The sequence below is a fragment of the Arvicanthis niloticus genome, chromosome 2, assembly GCF_011762505.2.
Source record: "Arvicanthis niloticus isolate mArvNil1 chromosome 2, mArvNil1.pat.X, whole genome shotgun sequence".
NCBI classification, from domain to species: domain Eukaryota; kingdom Metazoa; phylum Chordata; class Mammalia; order Rodentia; family Muridae; genus Arvicanthis; species Arvicanthis niloticus.
The window spans coordinates 76,912,464-76,933,929 of NC_047659.1; the positions used below are offsets into that span (position 1 = coordinate 76,912,464).

At 39.3% G+C, this 21,466-nt stretch overlaps 1 protein-coding gene across 7 annotated transcripts in view; it reads right to left on the minus strand.

The window, feature by feature from the left end:
- The window catches only part of Hipk3 (homeodomain interacting protein kinase 3), a 75,891-nt gene that overhangs the window by 34,387 nt on the left and 20,038 nt on the right, over positions 1–21,466 (minus strand). For all 7 annotated transcript variants that reach the window (XM_076929364.1, XM_034496785.2, XM_034496779.2 and 4 more), the window contains exon 2: positions 11,074–12,181. In XM_076929364.1, coding sequence (XP_076785479.1) covers positions 11,074–12,179 — 1,106 coding nt within the window. In that variant the 5' untranslated portion in view covers positions 12,180–12,181. The remainder of the gene's footprint in view (positions 1–11,073; positions 12,182–21,466) is intronic.

Sequence of the window (21,466 nt, forward strand, 5' to 3'; positions counted from 1 at the left end):
GCTATACAAAGAAACCCTATCTCAAAAAAAACAAAAAACAAAACAAAATTCCAAGTATACAGGACAAGGTGGCACACACCTTTAATCCCAACACTCAAGAGGCAGAGGTAGGCAAATCTGAGTTCAAGGCCAACCTCATCTACAGAGATATGCAGGAAAATCCTGTCTCAAAAACAAAAGAAAAAAAAAAAACAATAACCAAAACCAAAAAAAAAAATAAAAAATAAAAAAATAAAAGTTACTCCATAAAGTAGAAAAAATATGTAGCTTGTTAATGACATGACATGTGTAGTTCTATGGTGCATTCACATTACAAAATTCACCAAGCTGCATGCTTTCTATTAGTGTTCTATACATTAATCTTCTGTTCCAATAAAAAAAAAAAAAAATGCATGCAGAGTGCCAAACTGAGTTAAGAGCACTTATTATTCTTGAAAAGGGCCTGGGTTTCATTCCCAGCACCGACACTGTGCTGTGGCAAACAACTGCCTGTAACTCCAGTTTCAGAGGATCTGACATCTCGTCCAGTTCTGGCCTCCAAGGATACTGCATGCACATGCTGCACAAACACACATGCAGGCAAAATAAAAAATAAATACAGAACATAAATACAAATATAGAAAAAAAAACACTGGATGCATTAATCCAGGATAGACATTGCACACCTGCATTTGAGTACTTAGGAGATCAAGGCACTAAAGAAAATGGACTGAGTTCAAGCCCTGCCTGGGCTACACACTGATTCCCAGGCCAGAGAAGGCTAACAAGACCCTGCCTTAAATAGATAGATAGGTAAATGGCCATTAATTCATACAAACTCAACCTCATCATACCAACTGATTTGGCCTGAAGAACTGCAGCAGTACAGAAGTAAGCCATCAAGAAATAAGCACATGAGACTCCCTGTCCCCACATCACTGCCATTCTTACAAAGCTCCCGCCCCTCAGTGGAGCTCCTATGGATAAAGTGCATGCAGTGTCCCAACACATTAGTGCTTGACCTGCATGATGCACTCATCTTCACAGCAACCTTTGAAGTAGCTATTAACATTTCCAAGATCAGTAAACTGAGGCTCAGGAAGGAAGTAACTTGCTACAGGTGACACAGTAAGTAAAGAACCAGAATCATAAGCATGTGAATTAATATAATAACATAACTTCCTGTGTGTGCTTACTTAGCCCATCAATCCTACACTTCTGTTCATAACTTAAATTCCACCCTTGTCTATTTAATTCCTCATGAACAAAGACAATAAATTATTAAAACATAGTATTAATGCATTATTAGAATATAGTTACATTCCTTTATAACCCTAAATTTAAAAGTTTCTAAATTTTAAGCCCTAATCATGGACAATAAAAGAAAAAAAAATAGAGAACTACACTTTGTTAAAACAAATAATTTTGTACAGTATCAAAAGTGGCTGGAGAGGGACTAGAGACAAGGTTCAGTGGTTAAGAGCCTTTCTGTTCTTCCAGAGAACCTGAGTTCACAGGGTGGCTCACAACTATCTGTAACTCCAGCTTCAGGAGATACATGCCCTCTTTCAGCCTCCATACAAGCCAATAAGCAGCAGCACTCCTCCACAGACTCTCCATCAACACCTGCCTGCCTCCAGTTCCCTGCCTTGAGTTCCTGCCCCACCTCACCTCAGCTATGGATGTGGAAATGTAAAACAAAAGAAAGCCCTTCTTTCAGCCATGATCCTAACTAAGACACACATAAAATAAATCTAATTGTGTGTGTGTGTGTGTGTGTGTGTGTGTGTGTGTGTGTGTGTGTGTTTTAAAGAAAAAATTACAGTGCAGAGGTCCAGACTAAAACAAAAACAAGACATAGAGAAAGGTGTGGCAAAATTACATGCAGAAATATATCAGGGTTAAATAAATCAGCAGGATCTGGTCATAAACAGTAGGTAAAAGAGACATCGAAGAACTGCTTCTAAGCTGAGTGTGGTGGCATACACCACACTTTAATTCCAGCACTCCATCATTGTTGTTCAACAAATCTGAATCTCAATTTCCTGTTCATAAAATGCAGATGATGTTACTATTTTTGCTACTCCAAGGGCCAGGGGTAATGGTAATATTTAGGAGGAGGTATAATATAATATCTTTCAGCAAAATTCATATACTCAGTACCTTAAAAAGCTTTCTCATAAAAATATGAAAGTATACCTGTGAGATACAGGTTTGCACAAACAGGCTCCCTGACATTATCTGAAAATTAAATCCATAACAGGATTGTTTTAAATGAAGAGTAAACATGTTCTGTGAAATTATAAAATAAAGCACAATATAAAGGGAGAAAATGTTCCTAATTTGCTAAATTCTTGCTACCTTTTAAAAACTATCATATGGCAAATGGCTTAGCAGTTCAGAGTCTCTCCTGCAAGACCTGAGTTCAGTCACCAACTCCTACCTCAGCTCACAACTAGCACCTATAAATGCTAGCTCCCATATCTGATATCTCTGATCTGTGCAAGCACCTGCATTCATATGCACACTCAGACATATATACAGAATTTTTAAAAATACAATCTTTTAAGAAATATTTTATAATTTAAAAATATTAAGTGAAATAATTTTTAGAAAAATATATACAATTTTATAAATCAGGGCACAAAAGACATATATTTTTCCTATTTAATTTCAAAGTTTAGCACATATTGGAGTCTGTCTAAGTAATACAATCTCACCTCACCAGCTGACACCTAAATTATTCACTAGCACAGAACTGGCACTCTTCCATGGTAACACACTTGTTAATAACATTCAGGGAACTAAATTCCAGCCACTGGAAGATGCTGAAGACAGAGAAAGGCGCCTCTGCCTTTGTCCATCCATGAGGCTGGAAGTGTCTTTCCAAGAGTGCTACAGACAGCCTATGGGAGATGCTGACAGCCTTTGAAATCAAAAGCTTTTATTGAATTGAATTAAAGGTCATCATAAAAGTCTTCTTTTAACCTATGAAATTTTAGCATACAGCCCTTTCAAGCCTGAGAGAACCTGACTAATAAATCTAGCTTACAGGGCATTATGTTTACTCTGTATTTTATAGCTACCATGTGCAGAATTAAACAACTGTGATGAAGCTTTAAAAAATGCTTTTGACATATGTCTAAATAGTACCATTGAGCATTTAGACACTAAAGCTTTGTACACTAGTCCACACCTATAGGATACGGAAGCAGTATAGTTCCCTTTGCCTATTTCCAGTGTCCTAGTTCTGCATCAACTCTATTCATCTTCCTCATTTTCTTCTTCCTCTTCCTTTTCTTCTTCCTCCTTCTGGTTACTATTTTTTTAATCATATACAAAAAACTGTCATTACATAAAAATAATTCAAGAATCAGGTAAGAGTTAAGTGTGAACAATAAGGGGGAAGATTATATGGGAAGGATATTTTTGTTTCATCTAAGGAAAAATCTAATACTCAGTATGTGCGTTAATTCAAATGTCCTTTCAAATGTTCATTATTTAGGACATGGCCAATTCATTCTCCTTATTTCTATGGCTTTTAGTCCCTTAGGTACAATACTAAAAGAGAAATATTTTCCATGGCACAGTCCCCAAGGACAGTGCTCTAAGCAATCAAGGTACAAATAATGTACTAGATTCTAATACTTCAATATCTTTAGGAAAAAATAACATATATATATATATACTGAATCTGCTCACTCACCAGTATTCTTATGAAAAGCAAACACACTTGTGTTATATGAATGAACTCAGAATGTGTTCAGTTTCTGCTTATTAGAAGAGGACATTTTAACAATGAAAGATGCCTAGAAGCAAAAAGCCCCCAAGTTCACAGACAAGCTCAGCAACACTTTCCTCAGAAAAATGAGTCTAACCCCAGTCAAACAGTAAGAGCATCCACAGCTATCAGAGTAGAAGAGAGGGGCTGGAGAGCTGGCTCAGCAGACAAGAGAGCTGGCTCAGCAGACCCGCTCTTCTAGAGGACCCAGGTTCCATTCCCTGAGCCTCTAACTCCAGCTCCAGGCAAGCCCATCTTCTTTCAGCCTCCTTGGCATCAGGTGCAACAACAGGTACAAAGACATGCAAACAAGCTAAACACCCAAAACATAAAATAATAATTTGATAATAATAATATTTTTTTCCTTTTGAAAAAAGGAAAAAAAAAAAAAAAAGAACCATCAGGGATGTGGAAAAGTTGGGTTCCAGATGTATACTGATTAAAACTGTGAAATGTTACAGAAACATTCAAAATAAAATCATACTATGAACCCAGCAACTGAAGGAGGAGTCTTGAAGAGACAGCTGCACCACCATGTTCACAGCAGCTACTCAGATGAGCTTTCAGGGGGCTCCAAGTGACAGCACACGCCAGAGCAGTGGTTCCTAAGAATTGAGGTAATGGGGTGCTGTCCAAATAACACATCTGAAATGTGCAAGATTAAAATGCCCTGAAGACCTGTCACTACAACATGTCTGTATTTAATACTATGAAGGCTGGATGACACCTATTTTTACATCAGGTAAAAAATAAGAACTATTTCCCAGAATAGGCTCAGGAGATAGTTAAGTGGACAAAGGCGCCTGGCACCAAGGCTAACAGCCCCCAAGACCACATGGTGGAAGAAGAACCAGCACCTACAAGTTGTCCTCTGACCTCCACACTCCCACTGTGGCACAGCATGGACCCAACAAACAAATACATGCAGTGAGTAACAATAGAAACCAATCATAATTTCTGTACTAGACATGGTCGCTCATATTTGTAACCATAACACTAAGGTGCTAAGGCAGGAGGATCAAGGAGATCAGGGAGGAGAGTTCAAGGCCAGCCTCGGCTACATAGCAAAAACAAGTCTCAGAAAAAATAAATTAAATTTAAAAAGTAAATAATATTATTAAAATATTAACACAAAAGTGCTGGAGAGATGGCTCCATGGCTAAGGGCATTTGCTCTTGCAAAAAAACATAGGCTCAATTCCCATCACCCATATGGTACCACACAACCATCTGTAGCCCCAATACATATACATGTGTGCAAGCAAACCATCTATACACATTAAGTTAAATAAATAAAAATCTAAATAAGAAATCTCCACTAGGGCTGGAGAGATGGCTCAGCCGTTAAGAGCACTGACTGACACAGTAAGGCAAAACCAGCCTGGGCTATAGAAGACTCTGTTTAAAGCCATCAAAGTAGCTGCCTATTAGGAGGGTAAATCCTTAATGTAAACTGTCTTATAATTATGTCTGCTTATAGTTCTAAAGTTTTAAATAGTAACAAAGATGGGTGTGGTAACTTATGCCTTTAATCCCAGCATTCCAGAGGCAGGGGCAGGTGGAGTTCTATGCATTCATAGTGACAACCAGGAGAGCCAGAATTACAGAGAGGCTCTGTCTCAAAACAAGAAAACAAAACAGAATGAATGTCAAGGTGTCAGAACCAGATATACCAGTATGTATCTGTAGCTTTACTATACAAACCTTTAGAAATGTAGAGCATAGATGCATGTCATGTATCTTCCAATTTTAGCATGAGAAGGCTCTGAGAAAGCACCGACACTCTCACACGTACACTTGCACTAGCATACAAATCTTATTTGCTAAATAGCCATTCTCAAATAAAAGAAAAAAAGAAATGGGAGGGAGAGTTATACCTTTAATCCCAGCTATTGGGAGACAGAGGCAGATTTCTGTGACTTTGAGGCCGGCCAGAACTAGCTCCAGGACAGCAGAGATGAGAGAGAAAAAGAGAGAGAGAGAGAGAGAGAGAGAGAGAGAGAGGAAGAAGGAGGAGGAGGAGGAGGAGGAGGAGGAGGAGGAGGAGGAGGAGGAGGAGGAGGAAGAGGGAAGGAGGGAGGGAGGGAGGGAGGGAGGGAGGGAGGGAGGGAGGGAGGGAGGGAGCCTGCCTACAGAGAGAAAGACAATCCATCCTGGGGCTATTGAGTACAAGACAAGTCAGAACATCCTGTGCCAGAAAGCAAGCACTTAAGGGAGGCTGAGTTCATAGCACAAAGGATGAGGACAAGTTTAAAGGGGTTTTCTTCCACTGAGCAATCTGAAGTGACTTGCACAAGAGAGAGGCTGAGATGAGAGAATGGCTGGGAAGCTCAGGGGCCAGCAAGCCTGGAGTAGGCAGTGCAGCAAGAGAATCAACCAAAGACCCTGCCCAGCTCAGTAGAAGGCAATGACTAACTCCTGAAAGTTGTCTTCTGACCATATATGCTCTCTATCACACATATGCAAGAAAGACACAAGAACAAATTTAAATTTTCAAATAGGTAAGATAAGTTCATCCAAATCTATATTCAAGTTAACTCACCTTGAAAATTCTAAGGTTACACAAGGAAAGTCTATAAAATTATTATTGTTGTTGTTGTTGTTGTTGTTATCATTATCATTATTATGTGCAAATGCTTTGTCAGTTGGCATGAATATGCTGGTCAAATGACAACTTTCAGGAGTCTAGTCTCTTGAGCTTTTCCCTGAGTTCAGGGTTTTGAACTCAGGCTGGCAAGTACCTACCTACTGAGCCATCTTGCTAGCCCAAAAATATTCTTATAATCTAGGAAATGTACACTGAACTATTTAGGGATAAAGGGGCTCTGTATCTGTATCTCTCTCTCTCTCTCTCCCTCTCTCTCTCTCTCTCTCTCTCTGTGTGTGTGTGTGTGTGTGTGTGTGTGTGTACACAAATGTATAGGAAAACTAAGAAGGTAAAATATTAGTATTTTATATATCTAAAACTATCTTAAACTAAAAAAATTTAAATTAAAACAGTATAAAAGAATAAAAATATGCTCTATTAAGTTCTCCCACTTTTCTCCATGAACAGCTGCTCATAATACTGCAAGTCAGGCTGGGCTATCTCTGCGCTAGTCAATGCACCCAGCACAATGCTCCAATCACTGTCTGTTTCTATTCTTTTCACTGGTAACTGGGGAGACTTGCTACTACTGATGCATGCTCTAACATGGATGAACCTTGGAGGCGGTTGAATGGGACAGGAAGGTGAGAGGACTGGAGAACAATGGTGGGGTTGTGCTCTTTGGAGGGTACATAAGCATTCTAAAATTGACCCATCAATTCAGAACTATGACTATAATCAATTGTAGTAGGAATTGTATGCTTTAAATGAATTAAGCTCAAGACCAGCCCGGCCTACAAAGTCTTAGGCCTTTCTAGGCTTACAGAGTAAGACTTTCTCCTCCCACATCCTAACCCTCCAAAGAGAGAGCAAGAGGTGAGAAACAAAGTAGAATAATTAAAATGCTTTGAGAACAAAACTGAAATGGGGCAGCACAGTGATCTATTCTAAAGTAATCTACCTGGGTTTGGTGGCACACGTCTAGCACTCAGGGGTCAGAGGCAGGATAGTCACACATTTGTAAGGCCAGACTAGTCTACAGAGAAATGTACCCAGGCATACATAGTAAGACCCTGCCTCAAAAAAAAAAAATCAATAAATAAAGTAACCTATATCAAGTATCAATCACAACAAGTCTTTCTATATGCCTTAATTTTGTTAAAGAAACATTACCTTTGATAATTCTGTGTCTCTGGGTCCAAAAAGAAGTGAGATGTGAGTGTGCCCTAAAGAAGAACTCCACCTTTCTGTACTATCACAAGGTAACAAGGAGCCTCCGGCCCCACCCCAAGTTGATTGAGGATAGAACCACAGCTGGGTGAGTGGTCTCACTGCATTATACCCTCATTCCTACAGAGCATGCATTACTTCAATGGCAATTACCAAGTCGTAGTATAGCAACACATGTTTCCTGCTAAGCAGGTTACTTTATAGCCCACTTTCCTGTCTCTGCTCTGAAATAGCTAAGACCCACAGGCTAAAATTCTATATTTAAAAAAGAAAAAAAAAAAAAAAAAAAAAAAAAAAGAACGTCATGACCTGAATATTGCCACCACACCTCATAAATACAGCACCTTCTGCTGCTAAAGCTCTCCACATCCAAAGGGCCTACGTGTTCCTGACAGAAACCACACTCAGGCAGCTGAATTTAGAACATGCTGACCTTGAGCAAATCAATGCCCTTAGCATGGACTCTGGCTTCCATCACTGCAGGAGCGGGCTAGACAGCCTCACCATCTATAGTAGTCAACAATCTCTGGCCACTACCCCTGGCTATTTTAAGATATTCCTACTACATTTGTGTTGCAGAGTTTAATGGGTAACATATGAACGTGTGTCTTAATCAATCCTTCATACCTTAAAAACTAGGATATATCTATATTATCTGCATCTTAAAATATTTATTATACTACCATTTAATCACACAGAATCTTTTAAACAGAAAAATCAAGTATAATCCAATTTCTAAGTAACCCCATCATAAGCTAAGTCAGAAGCAGCAGGGTTCCAAAATGATGTGCAAATTCTGAAATAAAGTATTAGCTAGCAACCATTTTCATGTAAAAATATACCAGACTCAGTACAGCCTAATTAAGAACTACCCTGTATTGCTAATCTATCTTAATATTTATTAACTATTCTACCTCTTAGATCTAACTACCATCGAGTCCGTTTTCAGTACTTTGTGAATACATAATCATCCAAAACATAAGCAAGAGCTTTTGCTTACTGAATACAAACTTTTGGTTTCGTTTTAAAAAAAAAAAAAAAAAAAAAAAAACTCTAAACACACAGAACCTGTGATTAATCTTAGCTCTGTACAGCTTCTAAAAGCCAGGTAAATATAAATATAAATATATTAAATATAAATATAAACAAACTCATAAATGAACAGAATAGAAGTTATACTTAGCAATTATTTCGAATTTTCTTCCTTTCTCAACATAATGGTTAATATTTATGCCAAGGTCTAATGCTAAAAAACAGGATCATATTTAGATTGCTTTTTACATGATTCTCTTCTGAACATTTAATACACCAAGAGAAATTCATTCTCATAAAGTATTTCTGTTCCTCTCAAACATTTCAGTCATAAAAAGGAGGCTAGCTATCACATAGCACGGAGTCTGTCAGAGACAGTGCAAGACCAACATATAATGCAGTCACTTACTAACGAGAGAACTACAGCAGCTGGGCTGGAGTTTATATAATACGCTAGCTGGCTGCCGAAAGAGCCAAGCCCAGTCTGTGACAGAAGGGACAGGAGTCGGGAAAACACTAGTCTTTCCATGCAACTGACTAAGATTTCAAAATCTTTTTTCCACAGGGGAAAAGAAAATCAGCTAAAATTGAATCTTACATTTCAATAAACTAAAAAAAGGAAGGAGTAGTTTAGGAGGACAGAGGATCAAGTAAATCTAAATATATGAAAATAGGTAAGACCTGCTACCTGCCACAACAGCACATCTTCCCTCAGCTATTGAAAAGGTGGCTTTAGTGTCATTTTGGGTTTGCCTTTTCATTTTTGGTGTGTGTGTGTGTAGACAGGGTTTCACTGTGTAGCCTTGGCTGGCCTATAACTCAAAGACCCATGTGCTGCTGCCTCCTCAGCATGGATTAAAGATGAGTACCTCCAAATCCCACATCTAAACAGCTTTAAAATGGTATTCAGCAACCCTAACATTAGACATAATGCAATCTAAAATATACCAATAATAAATTGACTAAATTTCTAATTCTTACTGCTTATGTCAATAAACTTACTTATGACTTAGTTGCATGAACAGGGGATTCCTTTTGATGTCCTACTAATAGCTGGCCATATAGAGTTGGTTTCTGTAGAAGCTGACTGACTTCTCCTTATCTGTGCTAGTATTACAACCACGTGTTTACAGAAGACTAATCAGGAAAATCAAACGTAGAACAAAGGCAGTTGTACTACTGCTACCCCATAAAAGCTACCTCCTTATTGGGTCAAAGTTTATAACCCTCCTATTGTAGCAACCTCTGACCACAACCTGCATTTCCATCAATTTAGTAACTTGTGAACAAGCACTCCTCTGCCAGTACTGCTCCTGTACCTGCTGTCACTGTGCTGGAGAACACACACCCTAAACCAACCAACAACATCTCACTGTTCACATGATATACAAACAACATGTTCCCCAACTTAGGGATTGGGGATTCAACTATGAACTCAAAGACACTTTCATGCTGACAAAGGAACCTCACTAGTGACTGAGACTACAGTACTAAGACTAGCACTACACTAAATCTTGACAATGGAACCTCTGTCAGTAGCTGCATAGAAATTATTCCTGTCTTCAAATTTTTCCACACACAGCACCAACACTAAGATGTCCTTACTCATACCATATAGATTGAAAAATTGCAATTCATTGCAGATATGTACATACATGTAAATTATGTCTTGATTAAATTACTTCCCCGGTACCAGAGAAATGGTTCAGTAGGCAAATTTTGCCACAAAGCCTGATGACCTGGGTTTAATCCCAAGGACCCAACGACAGAGGGAAGAAACCAGACTCCCACAAGTTATTCTCAGGCTTGCACGTGTCCACCATGTCATGTGTGCAAACACACACACACATTCACACACTCGCACACAGACACACACACATGCACAATAAATAAGTATAAAATAGATAAATGTAAAAAACAAATAAATAATATAAAAAACAAAACTTTAAAAATTAAAAATTACTTCTTCCAAGCACTGAAATATACAAGAAACTCCAAGAAATATACAGAAACTACTTTCAACAACACTTTGCAACATTTAAAAGACTTGTGCTTCATATTATTTGTGTATCATTCTTTCCTATCTTCCACTATTAATAAAAATAATCAGATATCTCCAGGTGGTGGCAGCCCTTTGTAGGCTGAGGCAGACAGATCTGAGTGTGAGGCCAGCCTGATCAACAAAGTGAGCTCTTGGACAGCCAGGGCTACATAGAGAAACCCTGTCTCAAAAAACCAGAAAAACAGCTATCTTTAGCATGGAACCAGTGGAGATTTCTATTGTCCTTAAAGCAATTTTATGCCTGGATTTTTTCATATCTTTTTACAACTTCAAACTTAAATAGATCTTATTGCTTTCCTTATTTAACTGAAGAAGCAGTCTGTCTCATCACATACATGTTATCAAATTTCACTTAGCAGACACTCAGTGTTTGTTAGGTAGCCAAAAAGTACTTGCTGCTTACCTGTAGTATCGAGACTGAAGATACGTTGAGCAAACAGTCTTTGATACATGACTGGCCGATCCAAAGTCTATCACTTTAACCCTGTATGGCTGTCGAACAGGATCCACCAACATAATATTCTCTGGTTTGAGGTCAGCATGAATTAAACCAAGACTTTTTAATTTCTTCAGTGCAGTGGCCACTTGCTGAAGAACTGGCCGGATCACCTTCAGGGGCAGAGGACTGAATTTATTCTGTTTTAGGAAGTCATACAGGTTCTGCTCCAGCATCTCAAAGACTAGGCAGGTGTGGTTGCGGTGCTGGAAGCACTCATAGGCTCGCACAAAGTTATATTCATCAGCGTTCTCAGTACTGAGCCTTGCTAAGATGCTCACTTCTATCTGCCCTTGGCGTGCATACGAAGGGTGATTCTTCAAAATTTTAATGGCTACAATTTCATTTGTCCCTCTCTTCCAGCATTTGACAACCTGGCCGAAAGTGCCACGACCAAGAAAATCCAGGACTTCATACGTATTTTTCATAGAGCATAAGACTTCATGCTGCACTAACTGATAGTCGCCTTCCCCGCTGGTGCAGTTCTGTTTCGATCCTGTAGTCGCTGTCACAACTGTCACTGGGTTTCCCATGTTGGTTTGCAACATTGCAGGAAGTATGGACAGTTCATCAACAATCTGCATCGCGCCGCAGCTGTGATTATCCAACTCCTCACTCTTGCGCTTTAACCCGCATCGCTGGGGACCTTCTAGGAAATGTAACCTGTTCCTCCACACCACGGCCCGCGGTGCCGGTGCCTCCGCTCCAGCCTGCTGCGCCTGAGCTGCTAGGACCTTTGTAGCACCGGCAGTGTCTTTGACAACAATGGCACCTGCCTGCAATGAAAAGCTGTGTCCTCGAGGTTTAGTAAATGGTATCTTTGTCTGGAAAGCACTCCCCTTCGTGGAAGGATGAGAATTTCCAAAGTTTCTACCATTCACATGGATTTGAGGATAGGTTCTTTCCTGGAAAACACAACCACTTGGCTCTACTTTGAGTTTCTTCACACTACAAAAGGCACTTGACTGAGTTTGATAAACATACGGTGGGTAGACCAAAACTTGTGAGGCCATACCTACAAAAGAAGAAAGGAAATAAACATTAGCCAGAAAAACAAGATTTCCTCAACTTTAAACTGAAGGAAGAAAACTTTCAGGATCAAATTCACAATATGCAATAATAAAAAAAAAATAATAAAATGTCATTAGGATTTTCCCCCTGGGAGGAGGTAAGATCTTCAATAACTCTACATTCTTCAGTATTTTAGTAATTTGGAAAAATACTTAGTAAACATCTAAATGGCCAGGATGTACAGTAGAAACTGTACTCACCATTTTCCCTGTGAAAGGAAAAGTACTCCCTAAAGAAATGGCACACATGTGGCTAAAATACTCTCCCATCAAAAGCTAATTTATGAAGCAGCAGCTTGGAGGCAGTTAAGCAGTAGGAGCACGTGCTGTACAAGCGTTAGCACCAGTGTTGAGCGCCCAGCAACCTGGAGGAGCTGGCTATGGTCCCTCACATCCCTGTAACTCCAGTACTGAGAACTGAGACAGCATTGCTGGGGCTTGCTGGCTTCCAGCCTCGATGAAAAATGGGAGCTCAACATTGAGTTTCAAAGAAACAAAGCAGAGGATAGTAGGAGACGCCTGACATCTTGCTCTGGATGTGCACTCTGATACACGCATATACCTCACACACATAAGATTATGAATCAGCCAACACAGTTTATAATCAGGAAGAAACAACTATGCCCGTTTTAAAAAAATACACACACACATATACAGAGATTAATTTAAAAGGGCCATCCTTTTCATGAACAGCTCTGATCCTATATTCTACTTACCAAATACCCTTTGATCTTAAAGGGTATTCATTACACTACAAAGACAACTTAATGGCTTTCTAGCCAGTTCCCTTCATCCTGCCTAAGTTCTCAAACATTAAATGACTTTTTATGGATTTTTATTCTTACTCCATCTCCTCAGCCATCAAGCATACGATGGTTTTATAAATAGTATCTGACTCCAGTGTAACACAGATACAAAGAGGGATTTAACATATTACTGACACAGCTGACTTTCCTCCCATGATCTTATTTTTATGAACTTAGAATTCATGTAACATACAATCCAAAACTGCTAATCCATATACACAAACTTAACATACACACAAATCCTTAGTACCACAGTACAAAATACATTAATTACAGTTATTTAACCTACCTCCAACTAGTCTATCATATAACATACAACACAAGTCAAAATTGTCACTTGACAAAAGCATCATTACTTTACTAGTCCATGTTCTTTCCTTCCATAAAAAGTCCCACAGGTTCTCTTTAGTTATATCCTCTGCATCTACCCTTGAGCACACAGCGAACTCTGACCAAAGAGCTGACCAAATAATGCAGTACTTTCTTGCTCATGTTCTCATGAAACATACAAACTCACCACACACCTCCAAGAAGAGCTAGGCATTGAGACTCAGAACAACTTCCCACCCTTCTTTACAATCAATCACTGTACTGTAACTGTCAGTATGCGCATGTCTTTTCACATGAGATCTGAATTAAACTGTCTAGGATGTAAAGTTAAGTTGATGTTCAATAATTTTGGATGGCTCTGTTAACTTCAAAATATTTGTAGTGGGCCAAAGAGATGACTTACTGAGTGAAGCGCTTGGATGCAAGCATGAGAGCCTGAGTTCAACCCAAACACTTATCTAAAAAGCTGGGCCTTCAGAGAGACAATGAATGGCCAGGACTTGCTGGTCGGGAATGGAACTGAAACTACAAGCCCAAAGGGTCAACAAGTAGGAAAGTGATGCCCAGGACACTTACATCCTCCAACTTACACATGCACACTCACATGAGCATGCACTCATACATATACATGCACACATACTGCACATATATCACATAGACACGCAAATTACCTTTACTCAACCCAACATAGTTTAACTCTGTATTAACTGTGTTGTCTCATATTTTAACATATCACAACTATCAACTGTTTTTATCTCAGAATTACCACAGTATATAATATATACAATATTAAAAATAACAAGCTGGAAAAAATATTAGAAAGAGCTATAACCAATGCATGCAACTGCTTACTGAACGTTTTATAATATTTGGCTTAATGATACTGATGTCTTTCCAATTTGCTCTTATGATCACTGAAGGCCAGTGAATAAGGGCATTTGCTGCACATGGCTGGCAGCCTGAGTTCAACAGCCAGAACCTACAGGAGCTTAGACGGAGAGCCGACTCCACAAAACTGTCTACACACACACACACACACACCATGCATGCACACACACATACATCATGCATGCACATGCACACGCGCACACACACACACATGCACACGCGCACACACAAACACACCATGCATGCACACACAAAAATAAACAAAACTTAAAACAAGAAAACCAAAGCTCAAAGGGACTATCCCTCCCTAATGCTGGGATTCAATACCCAGCTAATTTAACAAAATAAACCAAATTGAGAACTCTTTCTAGACATATCAAACTCATATATTATGCATTTTTGTAAGGCTGTCCCAATCATAGACTCAATGTTAACTCTGTCCTATGATATTGCTAATTTTTAAAACATCTATATATAATCCATACCAATAATCCATAGATCTGAAATAACAAACATGAAAATCACTTATTAATACCAGTTGCTGTATACCCAACAGTTTCTGAACACCATGGAATCCAAACCATTGTTTTAACAGCACTGTGCCTCATTTTTTTCCCTGTAATATAAACCAGACAGCACGCTGCAGCTATGTTCTTCATGTCTTTGTCATTTGTTCTTATCAGCAGACTTAGGAATTCGGTTTTAAAGTACTACCTCTGTGACAGTGGCAGCTACCTACAACTGTTACCTAGAAGGAGCACAGTAAAGGCTCCTAATGGAGCAGTCATTAAGCTTTTATTTCTCAGGCTTACTCACTTTAGAATCTTTTTTGTTTGTAGCTATGACTAGCCTAAAACTCACAGCAATCCTGCCTTAGGACCAAGTGAAGAATTACAAGTGTGCACAACCACACCCAGCTCTCATCACTTTGTTCTGAATATTTATATTTACAGACTCTCAAATGTTGTACATTGAACCAGGTGTAGTGGCACATGCCTTTAATCCCAGCATTGAGGGGGAGGGGAGGGCAGAGGCAGGTGGCCGTTTGAGTTAGAGGACAGCCTGTGTTAAAGAGCAAGTTCCTGGACAACCAGGGCTACACAGAGAAACCTTGTCAGAACAGTACATTGAAACCTTCCCTCCCCACCAAGTGTAATCCTAGAAGCTGGGAGGCTGAGGTAGAGAGACTGGCATGAGTTCAAGGCCAGCCTGGGCTACAGAGTGAGACCCTATCTCAAAAATACAAAAGGGGCTTTGGGTTGACTAGGCTGTGAGTGCTCCCTTTTAATAAATGGGGACTCAAGTAACTGGACTGCCCCACCATCATATGAAGTCACAGCTAGATGCTGTCTTTGGAGCAGAGAGCAAGCCTTCAACAAATCCTGCATCTAGCAGTACCTTGGGACTCTCTAGCCTACAGAATGAGCAACACATTTATGCTCTTTACAAACCTGTGGTAGCAGACTAAAGGCATGAGTTTACCCTAATCCTATAGTTAACCTGAAATCCTATCTAAATCTAAATCCCACCTTGTGCAACAAGTAACCAGCAATATAAGCAACGTGAACATCAACAGATACAGATACACTGTGAACCATTAGTAAGACATATTTTCCTGGGTTTTCTTATGCATAATACGGGGTATACTGAGCAAAGCAGGAACCAAGGCAAAAAATGCTTTGCTAACAAATTCAATTTCTTAGCTAATATGAAATTTCTGAAACATTTTCTGTCAAACTTATCTATGCCTTAAGGGTAAAGGGCTAATTAAATAACAAGACAATGGAAGAGTCAATGGTTTCTTAAAGTCTCCTTATTCAGTCTCCTTCCACTTGTCCAAATCATTCTTAAAATATCTTCCTTCTTGAAAACTAGATAGATAGATAGATAGATAGATAGATAGATAGATAGACAGACAGATACAGACAGACAGATACATTATATTTGATTACACCTCCATTCTAACACTAGCCCTCTTTTGCCACAGAAACTGTGTCCATTAAAACAATTATTCTCTTATCTTCCCATCTCATGATTCTGGCAACCACCATTTTTTTTCTGTTCTATGAATCTGACTACAAAATAAACTTCATAAGTGGCCTCATGTAACAAATGGCATTTCATGCATGTAAATATGACATTTTATTCCTCTATCCAGGACTAGACACTAGAGTTGCTTCTATTTGGGGGGGGGAGAGGGGGGGGAAATAGGGAAGGTATGTTGTTGTTATTTGCTATGTATACCAAGCAGGGCTTGAATTGACAGAAAGCCATCTACCTCTGCCCCTCCATGGTGCTGGGATTAAAGAATTGCATCTTTAATCTTAATAACCTATCAACTCCACTCAGGAGGCAGAGGCAAGCAGATCTCTGTGCCTGGTCTACATATCAAATTCCAGAACAACATAGAGACCCTATCTCAAAAACAAAAAAGGAAGGAAAAAAAATCACCTACCAACTCTTCCAATATTAAAATAAGTAGATATAGGTTCACTGATAAGTGAACTTACTGTCTCTTTAAAGGAAGAGAGGCTTGAACAGGAAATTAAACATGCAATTAAAGTTGCTTTATGAGGCAAATGTATGTTGTGTGACAAAATTATTCCCACAGAGACACTATCCACACATCTACTTCCCCCCAGACAGGGTGCCCACAACAGACCAAAGAACAGATAGGAACAAAGTTCTACTTGGTCAACCAATGGGTTTTATTTGGGTTATTTACAGGAATACAGGTGAGGGGTTACTTACAGAAATGACTCTCAGACAGCTGCAGCACCAAAGCCCACCCCAGCATGACTGACAGCTCACAAAGCTGGAAACCTGGAGCACACTACACAGCCTGTAGTCAGCTCAAGGGGTTGGAAAGTAGCTTTTTCAGGTGCCCATTCAAACAACTCAGCCAGTGCCTGTTTCAATCACTTTCTTCTTTACAGCTCAACTGCCCTTGTCAGAGAGAGACTCAATTACTTAATTACTCTGAGCAGGAGGGGGCCTAGTGATTCAGAGACTATCAATGTCTTATCTACAACCTTAGAGGTTATCAAATGTTTTATTAGTCTAATTCTATACCATCTCACTTATATGAAGCAAGAAGGTTAGGCCTAGTTATCTGAGTTAAATTAGTTTAACAGTTTGATCGACTGAGAACCAGCACGATGGCTCAGTGGGTGAAGGCAGTACCCACCAAGCCTGGTGGTCTAATTCAATCCCCAGGACTCACACAGGAGAGCTAGATGTCTTCTTATCCCCCACAAGCATGCCCCCACTACACACCACACACATCACACACATCACACACATCACACACACCACACACACCACACACACCACACACACCACACACACATCACACACATCACACACACCACACACACCACACACATCACACATATCACACACACCACACACAGCACACACAGCACACACACCACACACACCACACACACCACACACACCACACACATCACACACATCACACACATCACACACATCACACACATCACACACACCACACACACCACACACACCACACACATCACACACATCACACACACCACACACACCACACACATCACACACATCACACATATCACACACATCACACACATCACACACACCACACACATCACACATATCACACACATAATAAATTCTACAAAAACTACTAGATGCTGGGCACCTGGCAAACACCTTTAATATCAGCTCTTGAGAAGAAGAAGCAAGTAGATCTATTATTTGAGGCAAGGAAGGTCTAACAAGACAAAATCCTGGCTAGCCAAGACTCATCTTAAAAGCAAAAGTTCTAGCATTTCAAAGATAACAAGAGTTTTAAGTTCCTAAACTTTCATTTATGACTATAAAGCCTAGAGAAACTGCTGTTGCTCTGATATCAACAGATATCTTTAGAAGAAATTGAAGATTGTTAATTTGTCTTTCATTTCTAAATGTAAAATTTTGTATACAAAACCTGGTGTGGTAGCAGCACAGGCCCATGCGCTCAGCACTTAGGGAAGTGGAGACAGAAGGCTCCGGGGCTCAGCCCATCCTCCAGTACACAGCAAGGCTGACAGGAGACACTTTCAATTTAAAGTAAAATGTTACCTGCTCCACTGTGCTATAACTACCGTGTGTTTCCTACAGACAAAACTGGCCAACTATTTCAGTTCAGTGTAGTTACCCACCTCACCCAACACCATCAAAAAAAAAAGAAGTCAAACAAAAAACAAACAAAATTTAAAAAGCAAAGGAAGTTAAGGAGTTACAAAGAACATGTCCTGTTTTGATTTTTGGCTTTGGAGGACTCAGGTGACGCTGTCTTCCCTGTTTGAGTTTTGAGACAGTATCTCACCATGTAGTTTAGGATGGCTTATCAGACATTAAGAGGAGGCTCTTTATGAGGGGAGGAAAGACAGTCAAGCTGTCTCTGGTTAATGATTCCCCAAACTGCACTCTAAGAATGAGCAGCTGTAGTTTAATCTGAGACGTCTATGACGCTGTGTTTCAGCATTATTATCATTGTTCCTATTTGGTCTTTGGTCTTTCATAACATTTCACTCAAATTATTCCCCAAATAAAGGAAAAACTTTCCTTCAAGAGGACTAATAAAAATTTTACATATTCCCACCTATCTGCTGCCAAGACTAAAGTCAAAAGAAATCTGAGTTTCTAAATGTCTGAACGCTTTGGGTGTACATAAGTGCCCACACAGACTTACATTTTTATCCCTTTCAGTTTAAAGTGCATGCTACATTTTTAACAAATTAATCATCGACCTTTAAATGAGATACCAGCAATACAAAAAATACATACTAAGAAGAGAAAAAGAATACACTGTGAGCAGACAAGTTTGACTTTTTCATCTGGGTATGGTGGTTCATGCTTATAAGCCCTGGAATTTTCCAGGTAAAAGCAAGATACAGCGTTAAGGACATCCTTGGCTATCTATCTAGTTCCATCCAGGCTAGCCTAGACTATATGAAATACTGTGGTTAGCAAAACTCAATATAGAAAAACGGGCAATGATACACAAGAGGTAAGTCACAGAAAGGAAATGCAAGCCAAGAGACTTTTTTTTTTTTTAAAACAAGTTCCAACCCCACTGACAATAAGGAAAACATAAAACCCACAGTTAGATGCCATTCTGCACCCATCAAGACTGCCAAAAAGCAAATGTTGCAGTCGCTTCAGACAGCAAAACCAAAGACAAGCACAGTCTACAGAGCAGCAGTTCTCCAGGTCCATTCCCTACCTAAACAGATGCTCGCCAGCAAGTTTACAGAAAATAGTGTTCTCTTCTCTACTGCACACAGTAATGAATTCTGAAATAATCTGGCATGTGACGGGGTATTACAGTTTACTCATAAAATACTAAGTATACAATACAAATATGGCTCTTGGAGTTGAGGGTTTTAGCTCAGTGCTTAGGGTATTTGCCTAGGAAGTGCAAGGCCCTACATATGGTACCCAACACTAGAGGGAAAATTAACACGTTTTTATTTACTGTATACATACACAAATCCCTAAAAGTTAACTTTTTAACTGGTTTTAAAATGCATGCCAATTTTCAAGTGTTAAAAATGGGAAATGTTCATATTATACTAATGAACAGAATGAACTAAAATCAATGACAATGTCACAGATCATGCATCATTTACTATAACACATACTTAGACAATTTCAGTAGATGTCTGAGTCCCTAATACAAAATGACATGGTTCCAGAGTCAGAGAGGTGGAGCCATCTTCTTCAGTAAGAGCACCTACTGCTCTTACTGAAGATCCCAGTTCGGATCCCAAAGCCCACATGAAAGCTCACAACCAGATCTGATGACCTCTTCGGGACTCCATGGGAACTACACATATTCTGTGCACACATATACACTCAGACACACACAGATGCACAAAATAAAACATGTAAATCTTTTTAAATCCCCTTTAAAGGGGAAAATTGTTGCTATCTAAGTAAGGATTCAAGATGAAAGAGACAGGAATTCTGTAATTTTGTTGTAACTAAGCATTACTTCTGTCCAGGTCATTCACTGTGACTGAACTGTAAAGCACATAAAACCCCAAATGGCAGGCCAAGTCCCTGGGATCATAGCCAGCCTCTGTTTTGTTTCTGCTTTCTGAATCAGTCTCCAATGTGCAACCCAGGCTGGACTCAAATTCCTAATCTACCTGATAGTCTACTAAGTGCTGTATTAAGTGCTACCATGCCAGTCTCACTGGCCTATTTTGGATTTAAAAAATAATAAAATTTTATATTTAAAAGTATTCATAAGTAGTAGGTAATCTCTTTATTTAAAATAATTTAAAATATTTAAATTAAATAATCTCTTTATTTAATAAAGTAAAGAGCATTGTCTTAAGGTTTTAGCACTTTTGACTAGTGTTACTTGACTAATCAGTAGACCTCAAGAAGGATTTTATTATGTGAGCCAATAAACGCTTTACAATCTAAAAGGCCTTTTTTTTTTTTCTTTCCCCTCTATTCATACTTCTGGTAAATGATTTTGAGGTCTCAAACCTGCTAGGCAAGCCAATAAGCTGCAGTCCTGGGGTGTTATTTACTTTGAAACAGGGTGTCATCCAAGCAGGCCTTGAATCTGCTGTTCTGTAGCAAAAGCAAGGCCTTAAATGTGTAATCCTCCTGCCTCTGCCTCCCAAGCAGCCAGGATTCCATGACTGTAACATGAGACCTGACACTTCTTTAACAAGACTGTACAAGGTACTGGAAGTAGAACTTGGAGAGTGGAACTACATAGCTTGAAATGTTCTGACAAAGCAGTGCCAGGTCAGTTTGCCACTATTCCTTTAACTCTGTCTTCTCTGAAAACAAGGCAAGACATACTAGAGAATGAGCCGCTGGTGTGAACAGGCCATTTTCACCTTTCAGTCATTAACTGGTCCAATTTAAAATACCTGCACTATTCCGTGTGCTCTTTTGACTACTACTTTATCCAGTAAATTACACTGAACCACTTCACACAAACATTTGCACAGAACTGAAGCATACATATAAAGCTTCATAAACAAAGCCTGAATTATCTGAAGTGCCTACAAAACATTGTATTTGAAAATACTAAAGTCTTGGGTATTTTCCAGCAGTATTGTGAAGAAGGCATCTAGAGAATGTGTTGACTATACACAATCTCTGTGTTAAATAACAAGCCTGACCTGACTTAGCAAAACACTCCAACTTTTG